The sequence below is a fragment of the Haliaeetus albicilla genome, chromosome 26, assembly GCF_947461875.1.
Source record: "Haliaeetus albicilla chromosome 26, bHalAlb1.1, whole genome shotgun sequence".
In the NCBI taxonomy this organism is placed as follows: domain Eukaryota; kingdom Metazoa; phylum Chordata; class Aves; order Accipitriformes; family Accipitridae; genus Haliaeetus; species Haliaeetus albicilla.
The window spans coordinates 18,103,468-18,130,311 of record NC_091508.1 but is presented as its reverse complement, the minus strand read 5'-3'; the positions used below and the strand labels follow the sequence as shown (position 1 = coordinate 18,130,311).

Here is a 26,844-nt window from a genome sequence, read left to right as displayed (position 1 = left end):
CATGTACATTTAGAAAGTAGGTCCTGAATCCCTAAACATGTATCTGAGTACCTGACATCAGTGCAAATACTCAAGTGTGTGCCATGTGCTCCTTTACAGTATCAAGACCTCATCAAGTGAGGAAGAACAACTCATTATAAAATTGTATGTGTGGAAATTTGGCACTGATCCATTTGCTTAGCTTCCATTTTCTTTTAAGAGCTCTGTACATTCATATCTGAGTTAAGAATTTGGCCCCTACTATTTTATGCAGGGGTTGAAGTAAGGGACAAAAATAGACATCATGCTACCTGATTGATTTTGGAGCTGATATTTTCCATGAAACTGAAGTAGTAGGTATATAAGGGAGAAAGGGTGATTATAAACAAAAGGACATATTGCAGCATAGGATAGCAGGGCAGTAATTCAGTTTCAGTTGTGATGCTAGTTATAAAACACTATCTGCAGAGGTGGTGTTTCTGACATCAGGAGAAAAACCTGATAGAATTATAGCCTTGAAATCAATCTGGGAATAGGATGCAGAAATCTATAAATCAGACACAGAACAATCTACAAAGTCTCATTTTTAGGAGGGCTCTGTTGATGAAATTAGATTAAAATAAATTTACATATATATCAAGTTTATTATTAAAATCTAGTCACATCAGTAAACAAAATTATTTGTGAAAGAGTATGTTACTCTGTGTTTTGAACTCAAAGTAGACCTCTTTGGCTGATCAGAACACAGAGTTATTGTCTGCTTGTCAAGTCACAAATCTATTCCTTAGAGCTAATAAATGGTTAGTGTTCAAATACTATGTTTTATCTGACTCCCACCTCATAAAGCTAGTACACATAATACTAAATTATACAGCATTGAGCAGGATCAGTCTCCTGACTCCTCCATCTTATGGAAAGAAAAACAAACCTAGTAATTGATGGTAGAAAAGAAGGAAAATAAAGTTATTTGAAAACAAACAAAATGGGCTATAAAGTTTGTTAAAATGTAATAATAAAAAAAACTCATACAGCATCAGCCACTGCATCCGAAGAACTGCCCTGGAACAAAAAGGAAAATAATTCATTTTCCACTGAAAAAGTAAGGTACAGGGTTTTCTTTAAATTAGAATTTGCAGTAGAGCAAAGCCTTGCTTACAGGCTGGTACAGGAAAACCTGCTGGTATCAGACAAAACCTGTCTACCAAAGAACTGCTCTTCCTGTACTCAGAGAAGACATGTATTGCTTTCTATGTTCCTCCCTATGAAGCAGTTGCTGCTTAAGTGGACAGGATCCTAATCGTATTGAACTGTGGCAGCCTTTAGGGCAAATAAGAAGCTGAATCTATTAATGGTCTCTCAGCTATCTAGTAAAAGAACACCATTAACCACTTAGTGCCTACGGTAAGTGGGAATCCAAATACAATTACAGGGTGGCATCTGAAGCTCAGAACTACTAATGCAAAGGACTGAATTCAGTTCTTCATCCAAATGAATGTAGATAGGTATTTTAGCTTTTTTTATTGTTAATGCTTGAGCAACAATAAGAAATATATAGTATAGCCATGGATAGTTCTAATGTACTGAAACCTCTATTTAATACCTACCAAACTATTTCTTATCCCTTTCTGGTCTCTCCCAAACTTATAAAATAAGATTCAGCAGCAACAGTGTCATCTGTTATATATCTCTTGTCATTAGCTTCAGCTGGTTCATGACCAGCTGTCTGCTGGTTCTAGGCCAGTTTAAGGCAATCAGCAGTTTAAGGATTCCCTGAGCCAGGGGTCATCTGGACAACTGTCTAATAGCCCATTTTCCTTGACTTTATACTCTCTTTTTCAACACTGTACTTTTGGCCTGCACCAAATCATGTGGAAAGGAGTTTCACTTTTTCACTGGGTGTCATATGAAAATACTTCACAGTGTTTTTTCCAGGTTCCTTTCTTCTACTGAGAAACAGTTATAAGTGTTCCCTGTTCATGTCTCCTAACACTCCTGATTTTATAAGCCTCTTGTGTATGCCTGTTCAGTCATCTCTTTCCCAGGCAAAGAACCATGGTCTGTTTATCCTTTCCTTTACTAGAAGTCATTTCACTCTTCTGATCATCCTGTCTCTCCCTGTTCTCTACCTTCTCTAGTCATTCTAGCTGTTTCTTTGCTGAGATGGGACAACCAGAACTGCATTCAATTTTGAGGGTAGCACTGTGTACTAGATGTATATATATTAGCATAAACTTTTTTTATTTTGATCTTAACTCCATTACTCACAATTGCTGGTATTCTGTTTGATGTTATTGGGATAGATTTTGGAAGAATGTTTTGTGCGCGTAGGCTATGGTAACTATACAGTGTCTCTTTCATTGAAAATATCCTGAAAAATCACCAACTGTCACAAATCTCAACCGAGTATGTACAAACTCAGCAAGGAGGCTAAAGACCCTTTAACTCAAGATCTCTGTGCTTAAAATTGTAGCCAGGTTTGCATTAAGAGTTCTCCTCAAGCCATAAAGCAAGCCCTTCCATCTGTGCCAATGGGCTCTGCTGCTAAGTGCATCTTGGGATTCCCAGTTCCTTTGTTCCATCATCTCCTTTGTTTTTTTTCCATCTGATCTGAATCCACGGTCAATTATTTTACATTTCAGTATTGATTAATTATATTACAGTAGTATGTACAAACAATACAAGTAGGCAAAGCTGGGCAGGGGAGGGATGAACTTGAGGATTGACCTAACAATACATATATAATACATTTCAAATACCCATTTTTCCAATATTAAAGTTTTTTCTTTCCCAGTAGAGAAAATAAACAGCACTAGCTCCTCCAGTGCAAGTTTTCCAGCAGTGTTTTATTTGGTCTTCAAAATGATGTGGCTGTATCCCTGATTATGTCATCTTTTTAAGTAATATATTTAAAGCTTCTTTTTCATCACACTACTAAGAACCTGTATTCAAACAGTTTAGGATAATGAATTTCCTAATTTCTAGGGTAGAATCTGTGAATATGTTAAAAAGGGAAAAATCAGAATGGAAAAAAAGATGATTTTTTTTTTTAAACTATTTGGTCTTTACCTGGGGCTTTCATATTTCTGCAGCTGATCCCAATGTGGATTAGGGATAATAAACAGCCTATTAATGGAGGCCTGAACTAGGAAATGGAGTTTGAATCAGCAGCAAAATTCAATGGCTGGCAAAGGTTAATAACTCCATTACTATCAGCTCTATTTTTTAGCCGTTTGAAGAGCTAGGTGTTAGCCTTATCTTACTCCTCATTAATTGAGCTAATAGAACCCCAGTGACCCTACCATGCTGCCATTATCTGAGAGTTTACCAGACATGGACTGGAATACTTATCGTTGAATACGTAGTCCTCAGATTCATTTCTACATCAGAGATATTTTTGTTAAGGATTGGCTGTCTTCAGGTTTCTTTTTGTCTTTTCATTTCCTTGCTGCCTTCTGTAACAGCTACATATTTGGAAATTAAATGTAAATGACTTACTTAATTAAAATCCTATCAAGGAACAAGCTAAGTCCCAAAATAGTTGCATCAAGGAAACATAATAGTGATTGAATTATTCAAACATGGAAAAATCTTACAGGGCATTTTTAAAACTTTGGCCTAATTTAAATGATGGATATTGTGTATTTGTAATAGATATGGTTTTAATTGATGGCGTAAAAAAATCTGATGAGTAACAAAGAAGAAATATTATAATTATATCTTCTTATTTTCTCATTTTCAAGGGAAAAAAAAAAAAACCAGAAAAATGATGTGGTTATCAAGGTACTAAATCAGTACAATAAAATTTGCCTGCACCAGGGAGAGAAACAGTAGGAAAAGTCCAAGTGACCTATGCAGGATTTGGCTTAATTTGTAAAGCAAGTAGTAAAAACAATAGACAGACCAATTCTCTGTTTTAATCATTCTCATTTTTTGTCTCTTCTGATTAGAAAGCAGCTCACTCTTACCAGAGCCATTATATGGTTGCTGGTTTACTGACTGTTGTCTTCACTAATGCTAGTGGGTTTCCTCTTTATTATCACTTTACGTATGAGTGTTCCCATCTCAGCTAGTCTCTTCCTCCTCCATCACATGTTCAAAGTCAAACAGACTGACTGGTTCAGTAAAAACTAAGGGGCAAGACAGTGGAAGCTAAAGGGGCAGGATCTTCTTGAGGTCAATGGTATGCTTATGAAATAGAAACATATTTTGGAAAGTGTGTTTTAGGTGACGAATTCTTATTTTTCTTTCCCGCTCCAGTAGAAGTACTCACCCTCTTAGCTATGCTGACTATACATCAAGTACATGCATAGCCATGCTCCGAGGGAGCAGAACACCCTGGCCAAATGGTAAAAATTACAAGTTTTTTTCCCAGCCAAAATCCATTACAGATTGTGCTTACTGGGCAAAGTCAACAAATCTTCCTCTCACCTACTTCACTGAGTGAGTGGGATCGGTTTAATCCACAGTTGCTACCCCTGTACCTTTTTCCAAGCTGCAATAATTCAGTCATTGTGTTACCTCCTGATGCAAGTGTTTTGAGACTTACCCTGTTAATTGACAAGATTTTAATTAAGTCATTTACCTTTGTTTCCTCTATTGCAAGAGGCATTGCTGAGTACTCCATAATGGGCAAGATATATCAGGGAAGCTCCCATTACCTTATATGTAACAGCTGTGCATAAAAAGATGTACATTGCTCTGGCATGAAGGCTCTGTTAAGCAGTCATGTCCATGGGCTACTTAATAGTGACAACTAATTCTCCACATGTAGTGCAAAAGCTGCACACACAGAGTCTTTTGCCCTACCCAGAACTGATGGAAGCAGCTCCTTACATTTTTCTGAGGTTTGACCATTGGCGGGGAATCCTTATTCTCCATTCTCCCTCTCTTCCTTAGTAGATTGTGCTCTCTCTTCCCTTATAACACTAGTCTGAATAGAAACTATTGCTATTAAGTAATACAATAGATAGAAAATTGCATGATACAATAAAAAGATTGTCACTTCTGCTGTACATTCTGCCTGACTTATATTGGTACCATAAGAGCCTTTCTATCCTGGGGAAAGGCATTAGTTAATATGCATCTTGAGCCAACAACAGCAAAACATCAAATGCAGTTTTAAAATCCTTCTATGGGCTTTCTGTAGGATGCTGCATTTGCTGTCACAAGCTTATTCTGCTCCAACAAGAATAGGAGGTATATTTGGCTTCAGTTGTGGGAGGCAGGTATTATTTTTAGAAGTTACCTCATACAAGCTCCTTTTGATGGCTGGAGTTTGTTTGGTGAAATCCTGGATACAGCAATTAAGGAGATCTCTGATCTCAGCAAGCTTCCTAAGTCTCCAGGCAGAGAAAGAAGAAAAGCTTCTACTTCTAAGTCAGTATTTTTATTTTTATTTTTATTTTTATTTTTATTTATTAAGGACCCAAAACCACATGCACAATACTTTCATTCTTTTTGCTGCTGAAAGGAGGGATATCTTTCTGCAGTAGCTATCTCTCACAAATGAGGAGACATTAGGAAACCTGAAGACCTTCTTTCCTGATTGCCCTTATGTTGAAACCATTTTTCTCAGAAGATGCCACCGGTATCAAGTATTGCCTTTCTGGACTCAATACCTAAGTGGAGAGGGAGAGAGAAAACTCTGTAAAAGCAGCAGAGTCTGGGCTACTTTTCATGTCTTTGGCAATGGTAGCATGTTTTAAACAGGGTAAACTGAACCAGCAACATCTCTGCTTTCTCCACATGGGAACAGATACAGTCAAAGTGTGAGAGCACTGGGCTTAATGTTAATGCTTTCAGTGCTTCTTCACAAAGTGCCATGAAGTATCCATGCTTTCAAGGCAGAGCTCCTAGCTCCTCCTTTGGCTGCCAAAATTAGATGCCTGTGTAACAGCAGCAATTTGAACAAGGTGACTTTGAGTAGGTGACATGGGGTTGTATTTGAATCTTAAAGAGTCAAAGAACTTTGAATGATGTCAAATTCAACATTACAGGTAGCTTTCTGTTTGAATACTTGCCTCTGCCATTTGGAAGGAGCTAGCTAAATCAGGCAACGTTTCAGAAAGAATCAAGATCCAAGAAGGCCTGATTTGGTCGGCTACACAAGAGTCCCGTGCCCTTACATGCTCTCAGTCACTTGAGAGCAAAGGACTGGCTTGTGTCCCTACAGACAAAAACTATTTACTGTGGGGTATTAGTATTTGAGATTGTCTCTAGTTCCTAGAAGAAACTGAAGATTTTTACTGAATCTAATAGCCAAGTTCTCACATGTTTGCATTTAAAGCTTTCCAGTATTACTCAGGAAGCTGAGATGAGGGGTGTCCTGTGGTCAGCACTGGGAACTTGCATATTTCTGTCTTGTCAGGGGAAAATATGTTGTTCTGAGACGACATCTGAGAACTGCCTGAAAGAAGAACCAGGCTTTTAAAATCCTTATTCACAATGACAACTTCATGGTACTAATCTCTGCAAATCAACAAAGGTTGTTCAGGGCATTCACCTAAGACACAACTTTTGTTTAAGGAATGAAATGAAACAGTCATGGTGTTTCCATGTGTTACCATTTAGATAGTAGTCGAGTCGTCTAACCTGTGCTTTTCCCCTCTGCACTTTCTTTGCTTACATTTTTATTCACACATTTTGGTCACCAAAGAGCATCCCTGAGAGCTCACTGAACTCACAGACCTGGATTCCCTCAGGTCTCCCAGTTTGCTCTCTGTTCATCTTGCTCTCCATGACTGATGGTCTGGGCTGGGATCCAGCAGTATGCAAGGTGCTATTTTGAGTGCTGTAGCATTGAACCTGAGGGGCCATCCTGCAGCTCTTCTCTGAGGCTGTTTGGTGTAGAGTCACTTTTAACTAACAATTTTGCCAAGATGGGTATGTAGGAAAAGATGTAGCTGCACACAGTCATGCACCATCAGTGCATTTTGTGGAACATAACACTGATCTCAGAGGGTATATATTACCCTGTGCTTTGTCAATTCTGAATATTTCTTCATGGGCTAAAGCAGTAATTTTCAAAATTTTACCTTAATTTACTCAGTAGTTCACACACAAATAAGAACCATATACATGCAAGTCTGATTTTGTAGGATTTAGGAGCTTTTTGTAAGGAAGATAGTGGTTTCAGGATCTAACTGGAACCAGAAAAACTTTAGAAAAATAACTGAGGGAGGGAAAACTTTAAATGTAATGGTGTGGCAGCATTTTAATTTGTATTTGATAAGAGAACACATATAGATAAAACTGATGAGAGTTTTGCATGTATGAGAACTGTGGATGAAGACACTTTGTGTCTGAGAAAGCACGATAGGAAAAGGAGGGCTATCCAGTGTTGTCAAGCATCTCATATTGTGTTGATCTCTTACCGTTTACTTCAGCAGTGTGGTAGCAAAAGTTGGCTGAATATTATTCTGAGTAAATGTAGGAAGGTCACCCTTACATCTGTACAGGGTAAAACTGAGTTTATGAAAGGCTGTTACTGCATTTGCTGTCTGATATTGAGAGCACAGGGGCAGTAGTTTTAGAGGAACTACATTACAAATGTACATTACCTTTGAACTCCATGATTACTAGAATTCAGGAATTCTGGAATAAAAACTTCGGACAAGATTGTGCCAGCTGTGCTCTGATTTAGTAGTCTCTTTGGATCTGAGACTAACCCCACAGTAAGCCATTACTCAGAGCTAGTGTGGTTGGCAAAATTGGCCCATACTGAAAACCACAGGCAGAATAGGCATTACGCTTCTTTTGCTTAAATTCTGCAAGCTGAAGATCTGGGAAGACAAGTGCATCAGTCTGTAGCAAATATAATACAGCTTGGGTGATTAAAACTGTCAAGTAATATTGCATATTGAATGGAGACTAGTTTGTCATTGCCATGAGGATTAGAAAGTGTAATCTTCATTAAAACATCAGTGGATTTACTGCTGTTTGCCTTGGAACAAGATATTTGCTCAGAATTTTCTAGTAAGTAAATTTAGCAAGTGCAGGGCAATTTAAGAGAGCGAAGCTGAATGCTGTCATAGCTTATTCTGCAGGAAAGATGTAGGAATGATCCCTTATGTCTGACAGATGCACTGGATCTAATTCTATTGGCCTGGATCACCTGCAGTCACATGAATGTATTAATCACCATCACTTAAAATGGCTTCCTTTGGCTCAGGTGTAACTGGTCACCCAGTGTTTTTGTGCTGCATAAGGATCATATTTTCTGTCCCTAAATACATTATGTTTACAAAATTCTGTATTACAGAACTCTGTCCTTTGTAAGGCTTGAAATACATTTTGAGTAAGGCTTTTATCCGTCCCGCAGAGGCTTCTAAATGTTATCCTTTTCTAACATGTGCTGTATTTCTGAGCTCCGTAAGACCACTATCGTGCTTTGCACATGATAAAAATTACTTTTTAAAAAATTGTAGTCTAATATTGTTCTGATATGAATGCTGATTAATATCCCACTGATAAGCACTGAGTGAATGATCCAGAGGACAGTCTGTTCTTTTGATATGACTCACCAAAGATCAAGGTAGAGCAGGTTAAAAAATAATTGTTTCATTTAACCTTCTAGTACATGCTGCTACTCTCATGAACATAATTTAAGCTGATTTTCAGGCCAAGTATATAGGAAGAGTTCCTCCTCTCATAATTGCAGTGCAGTCAGACGATTTGTATTGGCCGTGAATGTGCCCCAAATTTAAAGAAAACAGAAACAAAGAAATCACATGGTTTCTCAGCCCCTTGAGTCCTGTGGGCCCTTCAGATTGACATATATTTTTCTTAGCAGTGTTTGCAGTAAAACACTGAACTGTCAAAGCTAAGTGGTGGGTATGGTGAACTTGCCATATTTTTGTAAAGTTTACTTTTTCCTTTTAAAAGTACAGTTTCATCACAGAATTCTGACTCCATTGTACATTTCTAACCTCCATGGATGAGACTGCATAAAATTAACTGGTATAGGAACAAGTCCTTAGCTTCCATTCCACCATTCAAAATATAATCTCAACTTGAAAACTTGCTGCCATTTTTTGTTAAAAATGTTGCTGCCAGTCCATTATACCGAATCCAGGTTTTTATTAACTTTCTGTTAATAAATAGCTGAAATGCATTTTGTTCAGTGATTATTAAAGAATTCCTTGTATTCCAGTTCTGTAATTCTTACAGTAAGTAGCTGTTACTCAGAAAAATCATCCCATAAAACACAGCAAAACCAATGATGGCAGGAGAGAAGCTTGGACATAATGACAAGGGAGAACTAGGAACAGATTAATTTCTTAATGTCTCTTCTGTGTCTTTCTTTGGCTGTGTATTTGCATTGCAAACATAGGAAGTTCAATCGGTACAGCTTCCAAATTGTGCTGTCTGCAAAATCTTGGGAGTAGCTTCCTCTGATTTATTAAGCATCATGTTGTTTTACTGCTAAGTGTAGGAGAGCTCCATATTCAGGCTGAATATTTGGGTTTAGTTTCTACCTTGTAGCAAATTTCTCCAGTGGTTCCTAAGTTTCTCATCATGCTTCCTTCCCCCCACCCCTACCTGACCCTGCTATAGATCTCAACTGTTGTTTTACCTTGTTGATGTTTTGTCTATATTTGCTTTAACCAGATGCCCCTCTTTGCATGCAGCACTGGGACTCATCCCCTCTCTCCTATCAACAATAATTAGCCTTGTAAGACTAATGGAAGAAATCGTGTCTAATTACCCTGTTGAAGGCCCAATTATGTTATTAACATTTGTGGGCTATAAGCTAATGATGAGGAGAGCCTCTCATTTGCATAGCATTAAGTTAATTGAGCTGGAAGCTATGGGGTGGATAGCAGTGATGATAGCAGGATTCTGTTACCGAATGGATAATGATGACCGGAGCAGGACGATTCACCTGACAGGTTTATTAATTAACGGCTATCTGATTACCTAAAAGAAATGGCAAGTGGCAGTCGTTCTGAAAGAAGCTGCAGTATTTTTTTAATGAAAGATGTTATGTCACTGCTGATATTCTGGGGTGATTTATGGTAATGGCAGTGTAAGCTTTTTACTGGAAGCCTACACAAAAACCTGTTCTGGGCTCCTCCTTGCCCTTGCAAAAATGTGCTGCAAAGGTCTGATATTTCTAAATATGCCTAATTCTTACATAGTGCATGAAGTAGGGCTGTGCCGGTGAGTTTGTGTGATTGTATGAACAGTATATTTTGAAAATCCTTAATTGTTATATAATCTGGGAGTTTCGCCCTTGGAAGAAATGGAGGATTTGATTTTGTGAAAGGGATTTTTATCATTATGGTGTTAGGCAGGATTCTATGTTGTATTAGTGAGAAAATAACTATAAACATTCAGCTTTTCACATTTTTCCGGTATGTACAAACTGCGAGTGAAGGTGAGTGCCCTTACCTTCAATTTATTTCTAGTTATGCAAAGGTGTTGGTCCTTTTAAAGAACAGGAATCTTTTTTCTTTAAAACAGTTCTAAGAGTAAAAATCTATCTTTTTCTTTTTGATTAGATGTCAGGTTCTGTCTGGTTAATTCCAAACGCATCGTAAAGACGGAGTCTTGTTTGAACTATAGTATCTTTTAGATGAAAAAAATCACTCTGTTTAAAAGCTGCCTGTGCAATCAATCCAAGGCTGAGTAACTTGCTACACAGTTACTCGTCATTAGAAACCCACACCTCAGTTCTGAATGTATCTGAATGTCAAATACAGCTTCCAGTCAGCAGATCTTTTTAGATTTTTTCAGCTACATTGAAGAGCCCATTATTAAATCATGTGAACTCCAGACCTTACCCAGTGACTAAGATACCCAGTTCATTGTGGAACAACCTTTGACCAGACTTGTCCCAGGAAAAAAGAGAACACTGCAAGTTTTAACCTTTCAGAGAATGACTTTTTATCCATTTAGGTGGCCTGATGATTAGTGTTTCAATAGTAATAATGTGAAGAGTAGAGACCTATAGATAAAATACAATCACCATTATTTTGCTGTTGGAGAACTTAGATGCACAAAGTCTCCCTGCATTCTGTGACTGGCATTTCTTGGGTACAAAAGAGCCAAGAACATTGCCTTGATCTCATGTGGTAAAGAGGCCAAAATTTTAGTTTACTAGATACGTACAGACATTCACAAATCACCACAGGCACTTTTGGTCAAAAGGACAAGAGAAGAAAAATGAAAAATCAAAGATGAGGGAAGTAATCTGGGAGAATAGCTCCTGGAGCTGGCTAACAGTCTGCTCTGTTCACTGGTTATGACTCACAGCTGCCAGCAAGAATAGAGAGTCCAATCAGTTACCACCGAATTGAGGGTGAATTACTCTGGGTAGCTGTGGACACCTGTGTGACGTGGAGCAAGTGCGGGAGAAGCATTTGTGTAACATTTACAAGGAGCATCTTCCGTCTCCTTCCAGGACACGATGGTACAGAGCCTAATGGCTGTAGTTGTCTAGAAATTACCTAAAAAGGTTGTTCAGGAAACCTAACACAAAGAATAAGTGCCTTTGCTGGAATTTAAACCTGACATCTTCCTGGTCCTCATTAGCTTTCTGTAATCACTAACCCACACAGTCAGTGTTGGATAGAAATATCTTTACTGTATAAATTAGTTTTTCTGTAAGGTGTTCTGTAGTTCACTACAGTGCCTTGCTGTATAAAATAGACAAACGCAACATCGAGCCAAGATCTGATAGATCAGGAATTATGTATTTAATTCAGAGTTCTGTATAGAGTGCTCATAAAAGCTTGATCATGATAGAGGGGCCAATAAACATTTGGGAACATAAATATTTCTGTAGGAAATGGCTTTGTGAAACATTTAGTTGTTGAGTAATAAGAAGAACAGAGAAATCAGAAGAGTAGAAATCTCTAGGTACTAATCTGATGGGTTATATATGCTGCAATGATAATAATGTTGAGAGAAAATTTTTATGGGACCAGTAGCAACAAATATATTGAGTCCTGCACTTTTTACTAATGTCTTCATCTTCTTGTGCTTGCCCCACTTGCTATCTCTGCTGCTCCAAAATTCAGAGAAAAGCAGTGGATGAGGCCTCAAGGTGCTGAGCTACTCCTCTGTTTGGACACAAGGGTGCAAGTCCTCTGAATTTGCATGAGCTGAGTGTTTTGAGCAGGCAGGGCAAAGCCTTGGAGTTTCAGGCCATGATCAGATGTTCGCTAGAGGAGTGGATCAAAATCTACAGAAGGCCAGGCAGCATTTGTTGTCAGGGATGAACTGCAAAGGAAAATGTAACTATGTGAGGATTTCAGGGGAAATGATGCTCTTTCTTTGTCTTTTGTTTTTCTGGAACATCCATTACTTGAGTATTTAGGCGTCAGTCCAGCCAGACAGCGCAAGGAAATATATTTTAGAAAAGCAGACATCAAAAAGTATTTTAAATGGCCAAATTGTAGAAGAAGACATTCTGGCAACACAGCTGGTGCTCTTGTCAGTCTGTAGGCTAGAAAATACGAAGAGAACCTGTAAGAAAAATAAAAACAACCTAGGAATAGCTAATCAGGTTAGAAGTGATGTTTTGGCTGCAAGGATTTTGAGGGCTGTAGAGAAAAATAGAATAAGATTAGAAAATGTTTGTCCATCCTGTATGACAGATGTGGGAGAAGATGTAATCATTTGTTACTTCTCTGTTCCTCTGAAAACAGCAGCAGCAATGAGCTGGCAAGCACAGTGAAATGCAGTTAGCAAAAGTAATGGAAGTTGAAAGTTTGACCTTTTGTGATGGAAATTTGATATGAAAAAAGGGTCTTTTGATAATTTCTCTATCCAATCAGATATGGGAGATGTCTTGATCCTGTTTCCTCATTTGCATGCTGACTGATCTCATTTGAAAACCCAATCATTCAGAAATATTGGGACGTCAACAGAAATGTTACAAGCAAGGAGCTGTTTTATCTGAAAGGTCTGCAGGATGTCATCTCTTGTTTTTCACTCCAGTGGCCTGATCTCTTCTTCATGATTCCATGTTTTTATTGGCAGGATAAGTTGAACATATTGAAATGCAAATAGCCCTTTCCACACTGAACCAAAATACAGGAGGTTTTTTTGGTATGATTGATTGTATCCAGGGCACTTCAAAAGCAACAAAGAAAATATTTGCTGCAGTGCCTCTGATTTCTTTGCATTGCCAAGTACTGATGTTTCCTGTTAGCAGTCGTTGGCAGAAAGTGCTTCCTGGGCCTGTGTCTCACCTCTGCTTTTTCCCCATGTAAGGCCCACATTGATGCAGCTCACTGTTTCAGGGACCAGCGCATGAAGTCATTTAGTTAGCCTACATGGGGACACACACACACAGAGTTTTTTGTTATCCCGGGTGCCTTGTGTCATAAATGTATTTAATGGATTTTACCAAATTGCAGATGTGTTTAATCCAGAAGTGGTATAATTGAAAGCCTAGCAAGATCGCATGTTGGCTTTCAACTGTGTGTATAAGTGTCCAGATGATTATCTGGCTAGTCAGATTTCAGATCCTAGGCACTGCCCACTTAGGTGAGTTTAGGATCAACTTTATCTCCCAGACAATTTAACCTTTCTATTTTCTAGAACAGGCAATCCAATTCCCATTTTACTCAACCACACAGTGGGTTAATGGCAAGTTTTCCTGCTGTGTAACTGGTGTCATTATCCCTTATTTCGGAGACTACCTATTAAACTAATGTCTTAAGCCAAAGTTTTGCATTACTTAACCCAGCGTTGGCTAGGGACAAACTAACAATATATAGTAGTTCTGAATAAAGGAAATTATTTAAAATCATTCTTTTTTTGGCATACTACATTTTTAACGCCAGGGTCAAGCTATATGAGAAATCTTTTTTCTTTATTATCACAAGATTTTTTTTCCCACCTGTTTCTCTACCTGGACAACCCCTAGCCTGCTAATCTGAGAACTGTCATGGGAATGGGATGTCCAGCTCCTTCTTTCTGGGGCTTTTTAGGTTTGCTCTGCTTTTTAGAAAAAAGTAAATATTCACTGAATGTAAGTGTCTTGCTGCCCCAGTGAATATCTGCATTGGACTGCAAAGATATTCTGCTTTTCTGGTTTGATGTAGTTCTTTATACAAAACAGAATGATTCCAACAGGAGAGCAGAGATGGATTTTCTTAGTTTAATGTTGTGGCACTTGGCTGGGCGATGGTTCATAACTGGAATGTCAAAGTGAAGCTGACACGTTTTGAAGAGTTATCCTGAGCACCAGCTGTTGGCTGCCCCTACCTAACAAAACCTTTCTTAAAACTGGTGTGGTTTTGCACAGAGTTTTGCTTCTGACGGACAAGGACACCCTCTTGTCTCTCTGGAGTGGGCAGATTTTTGAGAGGGGATTTCATGTTCTGTGCTGTAGGGTGAAGCACAGGAGGAGGAGAGGCACATACCAGGGCATCAGTGAGGGCACTCTGCAGGGACTGCTGTCCAAAGCCACATCCTGGAGGGGATGGGTGCGAGGAAAGGCATGGACCAGATTATAAGCTTTACAGAATAAGATATCTTGAAAGTAATTTAGTTGGTGTTTGTACAACACTTGGAAATGTAAAGCTCTAAATTAAACAAGTGGTCGAGGTTTACCACGGTGTTCCTCAGGTGGGTGACAATATACCTGACTGAGGATGCATAGAAGTTTTCAGTCTTCATCACTGAGCTACAGAAATAGCATATGTACCCAGCTTCTTCTTTATTCAATAGATTTCAGGGTCTAACCACAAGTTAGTGCACATGTTTGTGATATTTATCCGATAGTACCTAATTTCTTCAGCAACACATATACTTCTGTATATGGGTTGGGGATTTCATTGCTGAAGAATGTGGCTGTTTTTGACTGAGGACAGGAGTAACTTGACTGATAGGCCTCTTCAAATCAAGACAATCCGCTTCATCAAATCCTGTGGCCTGTCAGCTGGGGGGAAGTGCTTTGTAAAACAGCAGAAACAGTAAATTCCCCCATTCCTTGTGTAATAAACTGAAGTTGTTGGTCTGACTAGCTAGCACGACTCAGCAGCTCTCTGAATTAGACACTGAGCATTCTCCCAGATGGGAAATCAACCTCCTTCATCTCTCATGTATTTTCAAATATCGAACCATGTAAGTTAAAATACGATGTATTGTTCTTGATAACCGCAGCGGTCTGGCTCCTCCCTGCTGGATTTTTTAAAATGTACTTCCCTCTCTCCCTTCTTCTTTTGCTCTGCAGTATTAAAAAAAAAATGCAGTTGAGTGTACCAATATTTTCTCTGCAGTGAAGTCAGCATAGAATATTAGTGTCCAAAAAGTTGTAAAACAAAAGACTATCATATGTTGCACCTTTTAATCATGTAATTGCTGAGTGACATTTAACTCTGAGGCTTTAAGTTACTCCTTTGTCAGCCAGCCTTCTCCTTCTGCCCCGCTCATTCCTCCCTCCTCCCAAAGCAACCTGCTTTTGCAGAGTAGTGCTTTAACTACACTGAAGTTTGGCTGAGCTTCTACATATTACAGCAGCAACACGAAAGCAAACAATTGAAGTATTTGAGAACAATGAAATATGTATGGCTATCTGTGACAGCCCTATAAAGCAGAGCAATTAGCCGCGTAATCCGAGAAAGCCAAAGCGACCGGCAGCCCACGGTTCCCTATTAGTTAAATGCTTTTTGTACGTCCTCATCCCATCAAATCAACTAACACTTCCTTTAATTGGTTCATGAATTATACAGCTTGGCTGCATTATAATTTAATCACCAGTAAACATTCCTGGGGCCCGCTGTAAAGTGTATAGCGCTCATTAATTCCTTAATTTCAGCAGATGGAAGGGGAGATCGGATGAACGGTGGCAGTACAGAGCGCCTTGGGCAATGGAAGAAGGAAAAAAAGGTGGGGGGCCGTTTAGGTTTTTTAAGGGCTGTCAGAAACTCAATCTGTGAGCTGTCAGCAGCTTGGACCCGTTTCCCCCCGCCTCCCCCTGCCTTCACCCCACCTACTGCTGCAAGTGACTGACGGATTCATATGGAGGCTTGTCAACCCGTCTTTAAACATCAAGCCAGCGGGTAAACCAAGCCCAATGTAAATTAATTCTTGTCTTACGGGCCCCCCTTTCTCTGTCCCCATGAATATTTCATGGCGGGCAGCATAAATATTAATTCTAATAGCTCTGCACAGTGGTTATTATTTCTGTTTTATGACAAATATTCATAAAATATTCAGGACCCTTTTTTAGAACATTTACACACTTGATTGTGAAATTTTCCAGCTTCCTGGGGACACAGTAAACATATTGGGGTTCTCTTGATGGACTTTTTTCTCTCTTAATTAATACTACGCCACATTAATATTTAATCAGATTTAGTTTTCTTTTCCCCAGAAGTGAACCCTATTACATTTGAGGATTTATTTGACAGTATTTAAACAGGGAATTTTTATTCCCTATTATGAAATTGGTTTCCTTTGACACATATATAAAATGACACATTATAATCCATTCTTTTATTCCCTCCCCTTGCCCCCAAATCATACACTTTTTTGGTGTCAGTTCTTTTATTTACTTTATTTTACATGCCAAATATCCTACCAACAACAAAAGTTAGTGTTTAAATGATGGGGGTGGGGGGAGTTTAATGTAGCATTTTATAGGAACACTTAAGATTAAACATCATTTACTATGAATTTGATTCCATTTATTTAATAAGGAAGAAGACTATGGGTTTTCTTGTTAGGAGCTGGAGGTGCTAGAGAAAAGCTGCAGACAGGTAGCAAAGGCATCAATTCTGGTATGAGTTTGCTAGTGCTTAACCCTGGAGTTCTTGCTCCACTCAAGATTTGATTTCCAGAATCTAATTATTGCAGGGGAAGGTTGCAAGCATCTAAGGAAACATGACTGCTTTTGGGGAAGTGGGTTTAGGTTCCTGACCTGGGGCCTCTGGGGCCGCCGAGGCTTTCGATTATCTGAGACTGAGTTTGATTAACCTTGAGGATAGTGGAAATCATGCCAGCCACATTACTCTAAAGCAGTGCTGGCTGCCATCTTATTCTGTGATTCATAAAGCACCGCTGGAATGAACTCCAGGGGGAACGCAAAGATGCTAGAATAACAGCTGAGAGTAAGAAGGAGGCAAAGAATAAAAATGAGGGGAGAAATGTAAAGTAGTTTTGAATGGAGGTACTAATGCATCCAAGCCACTTATTACATATGGGAAGAGCTAATATTGCCTTTTCAAAAGAAGCTTTAAAAATGCATTGAAGCCCCTAGTATGAGAACATTCGCTCTATATACGTGTGCCTTTCGCTGTGCTTATGTAACGTTTACACAGCCGGTAGCTCTTCAGACCACTGTCGCGTGGAATGGCTCTCGCTGCCAAAAGGCCTGGGGTTCTTTGCTGGTGTAAATCTGCGTGATGCCAGTGGAGCTACTTTGCTTTATCCCAGCTCAAGATCCAGCCCATTGTTCTGTAAAACAGACAGACAGTGCTACCTGGCAGGGCTGCGCCTGTTCCCCCTGCGTAAGCTGATGTGGCACCCGCTGAGATGCTGCTGAGATACCAGGCTGGTGGGGTGGGATGCGGGAGGGACCCTGTCACCTCGACTGTCTCGGCTGTTGGAGGCTGAGCGCATCTAACTGGTGGGTGGAAAACATCTAACAAGAGTCATTACTCTGCACTGCTGGTGAAGGGAAGGAACATCTGCAGCTACAAAGGATGTTGTTCATCTCGCTCCCCTGGCCAGAAGCCATGTCCTGGGAATAGTGCCCCACTTAGCTGCCTTTTGTAGTTATTCGACAGAAATGCATCCATTTGAAAAGAAAGATCCAGTGTCTGGAAATAGCTTGTCATCATATGAATCATTATAGGAGCTCAACGAGCAAAACACTGGTGCCAATTAACCTGTGTTTTAGTGTTAATGCAATGAATTTTCCCTTATGGTCAAAACCTAGAGGGTGAAATTACTTCCCAAAATAGAATCGAGCATCTTTCATCAGAAGATATCCCAGAATTTGAAAGACATCAGTGAATAAAACCTCCCAACAGCTCCTTCCATAAATAAGAGATAAAGATCATTTCATCCATTGCAGAGACACACAGAAGCAGTATTTAGGGTAGATAGTAAACTAAGATCCATGTCCAGTCAGTAGTGCAGCTTCAGAAGATCCTCTGTAGTCTGGTTACCTGTGGGCAAAATACCTGGATTACAGCTGCATTGAGAGAAACCTGAACAAGACTGGGGAAAAGGTAGATGGGATATATGTAACCAGTTTAATTTTTAAGAGGGGATTTGGGCATGCAGAATGGAATTATGGAAATATAGGATCCTGTGGCTGGGCCTCTAGTTCTTGAGAACAGGCTTAGCCAAGGTTTCAGTTCAAGGTATCTTTATGCTACAGGAAAGGGAGCATTCTTTAGGGGAACTGATTGATCCAAGTCGGGTATCTCTAGCTAGAAAGTCAATAAAGACAAGATGACTTGGCTTTAGCTGGCATTAGTTACTTGGATTCAAATCTGAGCTTCCATGTACGTCAGCTTGAACCACTAACGTGATTTGCCATATTATTGTGATAACTCAATGGTGCTACCCAAGAAAAAGACCTTTTTCAATGCAGATTTTTCTTGTACGTTGGCCAAGCCTGCCATCTCACTCCTGTCTGGCTTGTGGTCCCTGTGCGAGCCAGAAGTTTGTACAGTTTTATGCATTTTTGGAAACTTTTAAAACAAAAAAAGTGGTCAATTTTATCAACGGGTCTTACAGTTAAGGCAAATTCAGGATAGTTGCTAGAGATGGTACTTGTCTCTCTGCCAGTTCAGTCACTCCATAATGCCCCCCAGGGCTTTTCCATCCTTTTGCGAGAACTGTGTTATTTCCTTCTCCGCCTGCTTTGGCTCTGTTTTATGAACCAAAGGGAGGAGCTTGCATTTGTGCCAGTGATCACATAAGGATTTTACCTGGGGTAGCCTTTTAGAGAGCTACTGCATCCATACACTTCAACAGCCTCATCTCTTTTTCAGTTTTATATCTCAATTACAAAAATTGTAGCCATTGCATTGCCAGAACTAAGTCCTCCAGGAGAGTTATTTTCCATGGGGAATTGTGCCATAGCATCAAATAACACTGTATTGATATCGCTATATTGAGTAAGATGTACTGTGCCTTAAGAAAGGCTCAATTTTCTAACCTTGAATTTGACATTTTCTATTTGTCTGCCTGGAAAAGAGGGTAACTTTGTGTCCCTTTCTCTCTTTCCTCTCCTTCCTCTCTCTTTCTTTCGCTCTCTCACTCTTGCTCTCTCTTTCCCGTTCTCTTTTGCTGATTTAGCTGGGATTCCATCAAAGTTCTGCCAGCAAAGTTTGCTGTAACTTTGAGATCATACAGGCATCTGATCTTCACGTTCTTTTTTTTTTAAAGCAGACTGATGTGGTACGTTGTAAACTGCCAGGAGCACTTGCTAATTTAGTAGTTAATGACAGTCACAAAGAGTGTTTTTCTTGCCCCTGGAGAGGTTTTAGACACAGCTGGGGTAGATTTGCCACTATCAATTATGCACAATTTTAAACAAGAATTGGCCAGCAGGGGCCTCTTTTTTTTGCAGAGTGCAGAGCGTGAAGAATGGGAATATGGCAGCTGGTACCTGCCTACGAGGGAGAAGATATATAGGAGTCAAGAAAATAAGGGAAAGATTAATAGCTTACTATTTTTAAAGTTGCAGTTTCAACTCAAAAGTTTAAATGCTACATTAAAAGTGGCCCAGTGTTGTCTGGTGTTGTATCTTCTTTTTAATTCAAGCATCCTAACTTTACTGCAAGGCTTGATCTGGCCCTGGTATAGCCACAAGCAAGTCAGTAGTGTCTGTTTTGAGAAGCCAGCTAGGGAGTCAGGATTCTGTCTCAGATATCATGTTGCATTGTCTTTTCACCCTTAAATGAAAACAAGGTATGTATTCAATTAGATTTAATGGTATAGGTCAAGTTTCACAGACAGTTAATTTTACAAGAAGGGCTTGGCTTTGGGCTCCCCTCCACCAATGTCAATCCAGAGCAACTCCAGGTAATGGGAAATGCCAAGGATGAGAATCTGACATAAGTAAATAGCTCAGGTCTAGAACAGTCAACATCTGGATCCATCTAGGTCAGTCTCATAAAACAGCTGTGTTTAAATTACAGGACCAAAACTGGTGGAAGGCCGTGGCTTACAGGCAGAGCTTTAGTTTTCTTGAGATGTGAAGGCAGCTGGCAAGGCAGTGGAGCCATCCTGGAAGAGTAACTGTCAGTACAGAGGAGGAATGTGACTTAATCCATAGCTCAGTGATACCAGAATTCAGGCACACAGCACTTGCTTGTCTTAGGGCAACACTTGTAATTTTTCCATTGTAGGTGCTTTAAGTCGGTGGCATTATATCCACAAAACAGGAAAACCATCACCAAAAAAATTCTCCTGAGGACAACTGAGCACTGACAATTGTTAATAACTTGGATTAACTAGGTTGGTTGCCATCTGGAACAAATGCAGTTCAGGATTAGATGAATGCTGTTCTGTAGGTCAAAAAACCTTTCTTCATTTATTGTATAGTTGTGACACATTTTCCACAAAATGCTGTCTCATGATCAGATGCGAAATAAAACTTCTACCACCCATACTTTTACATTCTCCTGTCTCCGTTTGCAAAGGGAAGCCATCAGGATGCCCTGGTGACCTCTAGGATCTTAGATGATGCTGTCTGAATAGTCAGAAGCCAGAAGCATACCCTTTTGGAATGCCAGATGGCTGGTAGGAAAACAATGTTATATTCCAGCTGTTAGAGGACTTTTATATTTCATCATCATCCAAAGGCAACTAGTTCTCATTTGACTAGGTACACAGTGAAGGTGTCATCAACATTATTAATTTGTTGGAATTTAATCTCTCTAATGTATCTGAAAGCTGTAATAGATTAGATAAGTGATGTCAAGTACAGTGAGGAAGAGGCAGGATTCTGACACAAGGGGGTTTTTTTTCCTTTTAACATTTGTGTTCACGGTTTTATTATCTGTGAAAGCTAGCTGACAGGACTGGACCTTCTCTCACATCCCTCTCCTGGGAGAGAGAACAAAGGAGAGAGGACAGAGCTTTGCTTACGAATCACTTGGCTTCAGTCCTGCATCTAGCAGCAATGTTGCCACTCAGTGGTAGTTAGGGGCACATTTGTCCTCAGAGACCTGGGCTGAGAGGCTCTACCGAGTTATACCCCACAGAGCACCAGTTTGTAACTGGATGCCAATGATTTTTGGTTGCCACTAGGTAGATGCTGAGGCTGTGATGCAGGAGTGAGGATTCCTGGTGCATCTCTGCCCAGCCCTCCCTGGTACACACCTCGTGTTGCTGCTGATTAACATTATTCACCTGTTGCGGACCTGAACTAACAGCTTGCCAACTCTGAAAGAAAAGCTGCGCTAGATGCTAATCTAGCAGTATAAAGTAGTATACTTTGATATGAGGCTGTGTTTCCTCGCCTCCCTGTCTACCAATTCTGATGACATCTGTTTCATATTTCCCCTTGATAGAAGTTGTGACACATTACAACATACAAAGCCTGGCTGATTCCTGAAGTGAGCTTTACAAAGGATGCATTTATGTGAAAAAATTTACACTCAGTATGTGAAAGGGGCCAAGCTGTGCTTGAAGATGAATCCAGTATTTGTAGGGAGTTGTTCCAGTTACTGCTCTAAATGCTGGATCAAGGTTGTGGATGCAGCCCTCTATCTTATGAGGATTTCCAAGAGAAATCCAACAAACATGTTACCTGGACGGTTGGAGGGTCAAATTATGTGATCAGAGTCATAGTAGCTGAGAGAGGGACATGGGCAAAATGTTGCTCAGAAATACCTTGAGGAGCTGAAGGAGATGTATCATATACCCAAGGCTAACCCTTCACAGAGAGTGCATACATGTAAATGCGCTTTACTCATGTGAGTAAGCCTCCTGGGGCTGCATAATAGACTGTGTGTGGTATGTGTCTCCTTCAAAATGATAATAAAGCTTTCTAATTGGAAGTATTTTAAGTCTAGACAGTAGTTCTGTCAGTAGTTTTCCCCTTCATCTTTTTTTCCTGCTTCTGAACGATTTTAAACTGACAGCCCGGGGGAGTGTTGTTTTCTCTTATCTAAAGGAGATGCACGGTATGGCAGGGTAAGGCATCCCACCTTCCACTGGAAGGACCATTGGATTAGGAGTCTGTGCTGTTGTATAGTATATTCTGTGTGTGCTGTTACACATTGCATGTGGAGAAAAAGAATCTATACTATTAGCAGGCATGTCTATAATCTCCCACATCTTCCCCCTACACTCTTCTTTAATGGTGACACCAGACTGGATAATAAGAAGCATCTTGTATAAAAAAGAAGGGAATCTCAGACAAGGCTTTCAGAGTTCATTTTGTTGGCAGCTTTTTAAGTGGAGTTTTTTAGGCTTTTCTGTTTCAAATACCATAATACTTTTTGAGTTAGTAACTATGAATTACGACAAGCTTTCTTGATATGCCAGGTTATAATCCTTTAGTGGTTTTGTTTATTTCAGAATATAATAGGAAGCTGTATCAATTATCATGACTGTATAAATGTTGTTCCTCTCTACTAGAATATTCATCTTGAGACATATCATCAGATATTACCTGTTCTGACAATCACGGTTTTGTGCCATTGTTGGGCAACAGAAACAAAGAAAAACAAAATGTTAAGAGTGTAAGGGATAAAAGAGTGTTGAAACTGTTGTTCTTTTCCTGTCTTTGGAATCTCCGAGATCTTGAATGTTTTATTCCTGGCTGTTATTTTGTTACCACAGTGTGAATAGAAGTCATTATCTGTAAACATTTGAAAAGAGAGATGATTTTCATAACTTTAAATCCTACAAAGGATTCTAGTAATCTGCTATGTGCATGGCAAGGTAAAGCTCAGCCTTTCATCTGGTCTGATCCCACCCAGTCAGTGTAAAATGTTCCTTTGGTGAATGTCTAAAGCATACAGTATCTATTGTGAGAGGCAGACAAAAACGAAAATAGGAAGCCTGGCCTTGAAGGCAGCAGCAGGAGAAGGTGCATTATAAAGAAAGATGTATTTACAGCCTTCAGGCCGTGCTTGGTAAAAGTTTATTTTCATAAGTTTTCAAAGGAAGCCTTATTTTTTGTTTTGTTCTGAATTAATCATTGAATGTGATCTTTGTCCAGATCTGCTTTAGTCTCCAATAGCTGGGGGACAGGGGACTCACATCCACTCATTCTCAGCAGTTCGTCAAGAATTTTCTGTTGAAGAGCTTTTGAACTAGAATATAAAATTAGCAGGACCATTATAATGAACTAAAATGCCAAGGAGGAGTCAATGGGAGATGGGTACAACAGTTTATATGCAACAGTGTAATGTGACTGGGCTCAGTAGTGGTGTATATTGTTTTCTGGTTCTGCATCCTTGATTCAAATCAGGGCTTTTGTGTAACCTGCATGAAGTGAGTTGGCAAGTGCCACTCCATCCTCTGGTGAAAAGCTGTTCATAGCATGGAGCCCACACCACTGGCACTGAGGGTCTGACTTTTGAAGATGCTGAGCAACTACATCTTGTTCAGACTCAATGGGAATTGCAGATTTTCATCTTAAAATCAAGCATTATTATTTCCTCTTTAGCAGTCTCAACAGCAAGGCTGATTGTTGAGTGGGTTATGCCGTACTGAGCTGCCTTCTGTGCCCTGGCGCTGTTCTCTGCAGGTCAATGCTAACGGCAGGGACAGGGGATTGTCAGCATCATAATGTGGCACGTATTAAGTCTTACTACTCATTCTGCTTTTAAGGATGCAGGACAGGAGTGGAAGACAGGAGGACTCACACTGTGGGGCTGTGTGGGGAGGCAAGGGCAAAACAAGTGGAAGTGGACTGAAACAGCAAGAGGAAAATGCCTTTCATGGGCACCGAGTTGTGCAGTGCTGTTATTAGGGAAGAATGCATAATACAGGCAGACAAGCTCTTTTTTGGTCCTTGACAGGAACGGTAGCAATTTTTTATTTACCTTTTGCAGAATGTCATTGTGATTGTATTTGCTAGTTGGGTTGAGAAGCTGGATCCAGAGGAAGTTCAGAGGTAACTGCTGGATTGCGAGCAAGCTACGACAGACTCTGAGGAAGGCTGCAGCTGCAATTCAGTCACTGGTGTCCACACTGTATTTTCTGTTAAGCCCTGTGCGTGCACACAGCACCACACATACTGTGTGTCAAAGAGCTTCTGCCTTGATGAGGTTGGAGACTAAACAAGATGTGAGGAGAAGAACCAGAGAAGAGAGGTCCTGTGTATATGCTAACGTTTTCTGGTGCCGCAGTTTTGAGTGGTACTGTCACTTCCACGTCTGTGTGTGCCGTTCGTTTGGGTAAGGATTAACTCATACTCTGAAGGTCACAAGTGAAGTTCTCAGGATGTTAATGCACTTAATTGTTATGTTCTCCATAGGGTATTTTTCTTTAATCTCTCCTATGAATCCATCATGGAACGACTGTCTCAACGGAGGATTGATCCTGTCACTGGGGAAAGGTTAGCACTCATATCTGATGTTTAACATTTTTCAAGACTGCCAGTGAGATGAAAGCACCAGATAGACTTCATAGAAATCTAAGGAAACTCGGGAATATTGTACTCTTGCTTAGGGACTCCTTAAAAGAAAAGTTAAAACTTTCATAGCTACTCAAGTACCAACTTACCTACCTGCTGCAGCAAGCTCCTGTTCTCAGAATAGGGCATTTTAAAATCTTGGAGCCTGAAATCTACAGCAGCAAGTAGCTCAGGTCTAACATTTTAATGGTCACTAAATTGGTTGGTGAAAGAACGCTGAGGGAAGATGTCTGAAACCTAGCCTAAATGCAGATGGTTTTCAGACATTCCCATGGGAATTTTGAAGGCTTCCCAGCTGGGGAAAATGGAAAACTTGCTGCGTTTTACTTCCCCCAGCTCCTGTGATGGTTCTGTCTGCTGTGAGATGTTAATATATTTCCTGCTCAGTAGAGCAAACTCATTTCTGAGTCACTGAGTCACTGTAAGATTGGGTTCTCATATGTGGCAGTTCATCTCACTGGCAGTCACATCACCTTGTTTCAGCAGTGACCTTCAGGTTTACTGTCTTATCCACCCTTGTTTTTCAGGGAAAAAGTAACAATAAAATATCTTACTAAATACCTGCTGGAATTGGTGTGGATTTGCAACTTCACTTGTGCTCTGTCTTTACGATTCCTCACACTTAAATTTTAAACCACTATTTTACTTTTCTAATGGTTAAATGCATCCTATTGAATCAAAGACAAATACTGAACCCTCAAAGATTAAGGCCATAAAAACTGGGCTTGTCCCAAAGTGGTACATGATTATTCAAATGTCTTACTCGAGGTGCAACATTAACTTGTGACAGCAACAGTGATTTGCTGTAACTGTTCTCTTTGTTTTAGTAATAATTGATGCAGTTGTTCAGAAGAAATTAACAGTATGAAGCAAATCATTCACACATCTTTGCGTTTCTTATCATTAGGATTAGCTTGTTCAGTATCTGCTCCAGTTAACACGCTTCCTTCTTCCAAACTCTGGGTTTTATTCTTTCCAAATTTATTGTGAATTGAATTGTTTTAGACGATGTATCTAATCCTTGGCATTATGTTAAACCTACACTACTGGCTACAGAGCGGTGAGGAGGGTGGCCTTCAGCTGTGCTCTAAATAATTCCAATGTGGAATGAACTCTATGTCCACATCATTGTACCAGCTGGAGCTGTAGTGCAGTTCTGTGCAGAGACATAGAGACTCTGCTTCTCTCCTCTGTTTTGCATTTATCCTAACAGTTTCAGAAAATTTGGCTGTGCAGGAAGAGGGATAAACTGGTTTTGTGTTGGGGCACAGGAGACATTTACTCAGAAGTAGAATTACTGTGGCAGGAAATTTAAATACATGTTTGCAAAAGAGCTTTTAGTGATTGTTGGGAGCCTTTGGCAACGCAGAAACATTGTCAGAATTCTTTTTGGTGTCAGCTGTCTGGGCAGGCTGAGCTGGACTGCAGCACTGCTACAGGACTCTGGTGATAAAAATCCTCCGTCTTGCTGAAGCCTGCTGACTAGCTGAGTGAACCTTCAGCTGTGAATTCAGGGAAGCCAAATTCTGGCATTTTGGAAGCTAGAAATAACCAAAGCCTACCTCAGAGTGAATTAACTTCTTTTTATCTTCAGCTACTATAAAAAGATGTTAGCAATTATATTCTACCTGGTATCTGCCCAGAAATAGAGACTGAGGTAGAATATTTGTGTCTTCTTAACTTTTTCCAGTGTTCTTGAGCAATAACAGTATTAACTCTACTTGTAGTGGCTTATCAAGATGAAGCATACCTACCTTTCAGGCTCAGCTTATGGTGATTTAGAGACTGTATTGAGCAAGGGCTGTGCTTCCGCTACCCTTCTGCTGTTTGCTGGAAGAGCTCAGCCACATGCCTGCTAATAGGAAATACTTTCAAAATTTAATATTGGTGATCGCAGCCCTGTTGCTGCACTTTTGAATCTTGGCAGGAAAGTCCCCAATGTCTGAGAGCCATAAACACATATTAAGTTACAGTTCCTTCAGCAATGCCTGGACACAGGGCTATGACTGGGCTCACCAATTCAATGCAGAGAAAGCACTCAAAGTTTGGCAGTTTTTTCCTGACTAATGTCCAGAATCAGCATAACAGTAAACCACAGCAAAGAATTTTAACAGATGCTAAGGTTTAAGATTAGGCTTTTTTAGATGATTTTTTAAAAATAGGAATAAAAATTACAAGTAAAACATGCTACCTTGGGATTGGATCTGGAACACATCTCGAAATGCTTCTGAACCTGGAGCATTGGACATGTAATAGGGATTTCTCCACACCTCGTGTGAGGTATATAAACA

The 26,844-nt window shown here is 39.9% G+C and overlaps 1 protein-coding gene across 2 annotated transcripts in view; it reads left to right on the top strand.

Moving 5' to 3' along the window:
* The window catches only part of AK8 (adenylate kinase 8), a 73,864-nt gene that overhangs the window by 46,181 nt on the left and 839 nt on the right, over positions 1-26,844 (top strand). For both annotated transcript variants that reach the window (XM_069770808.1, XM_069770809.1), the window contains one exon: positions 24,395-24,475. In XM_069770808.1, coding sequence (XP_069626909.1) covers positions 24,395-24,475 — 81 coding nt within the window. The remainder of the gene's footprint in view (positions 1-24,394; positions 24,476-26,844) is intronic.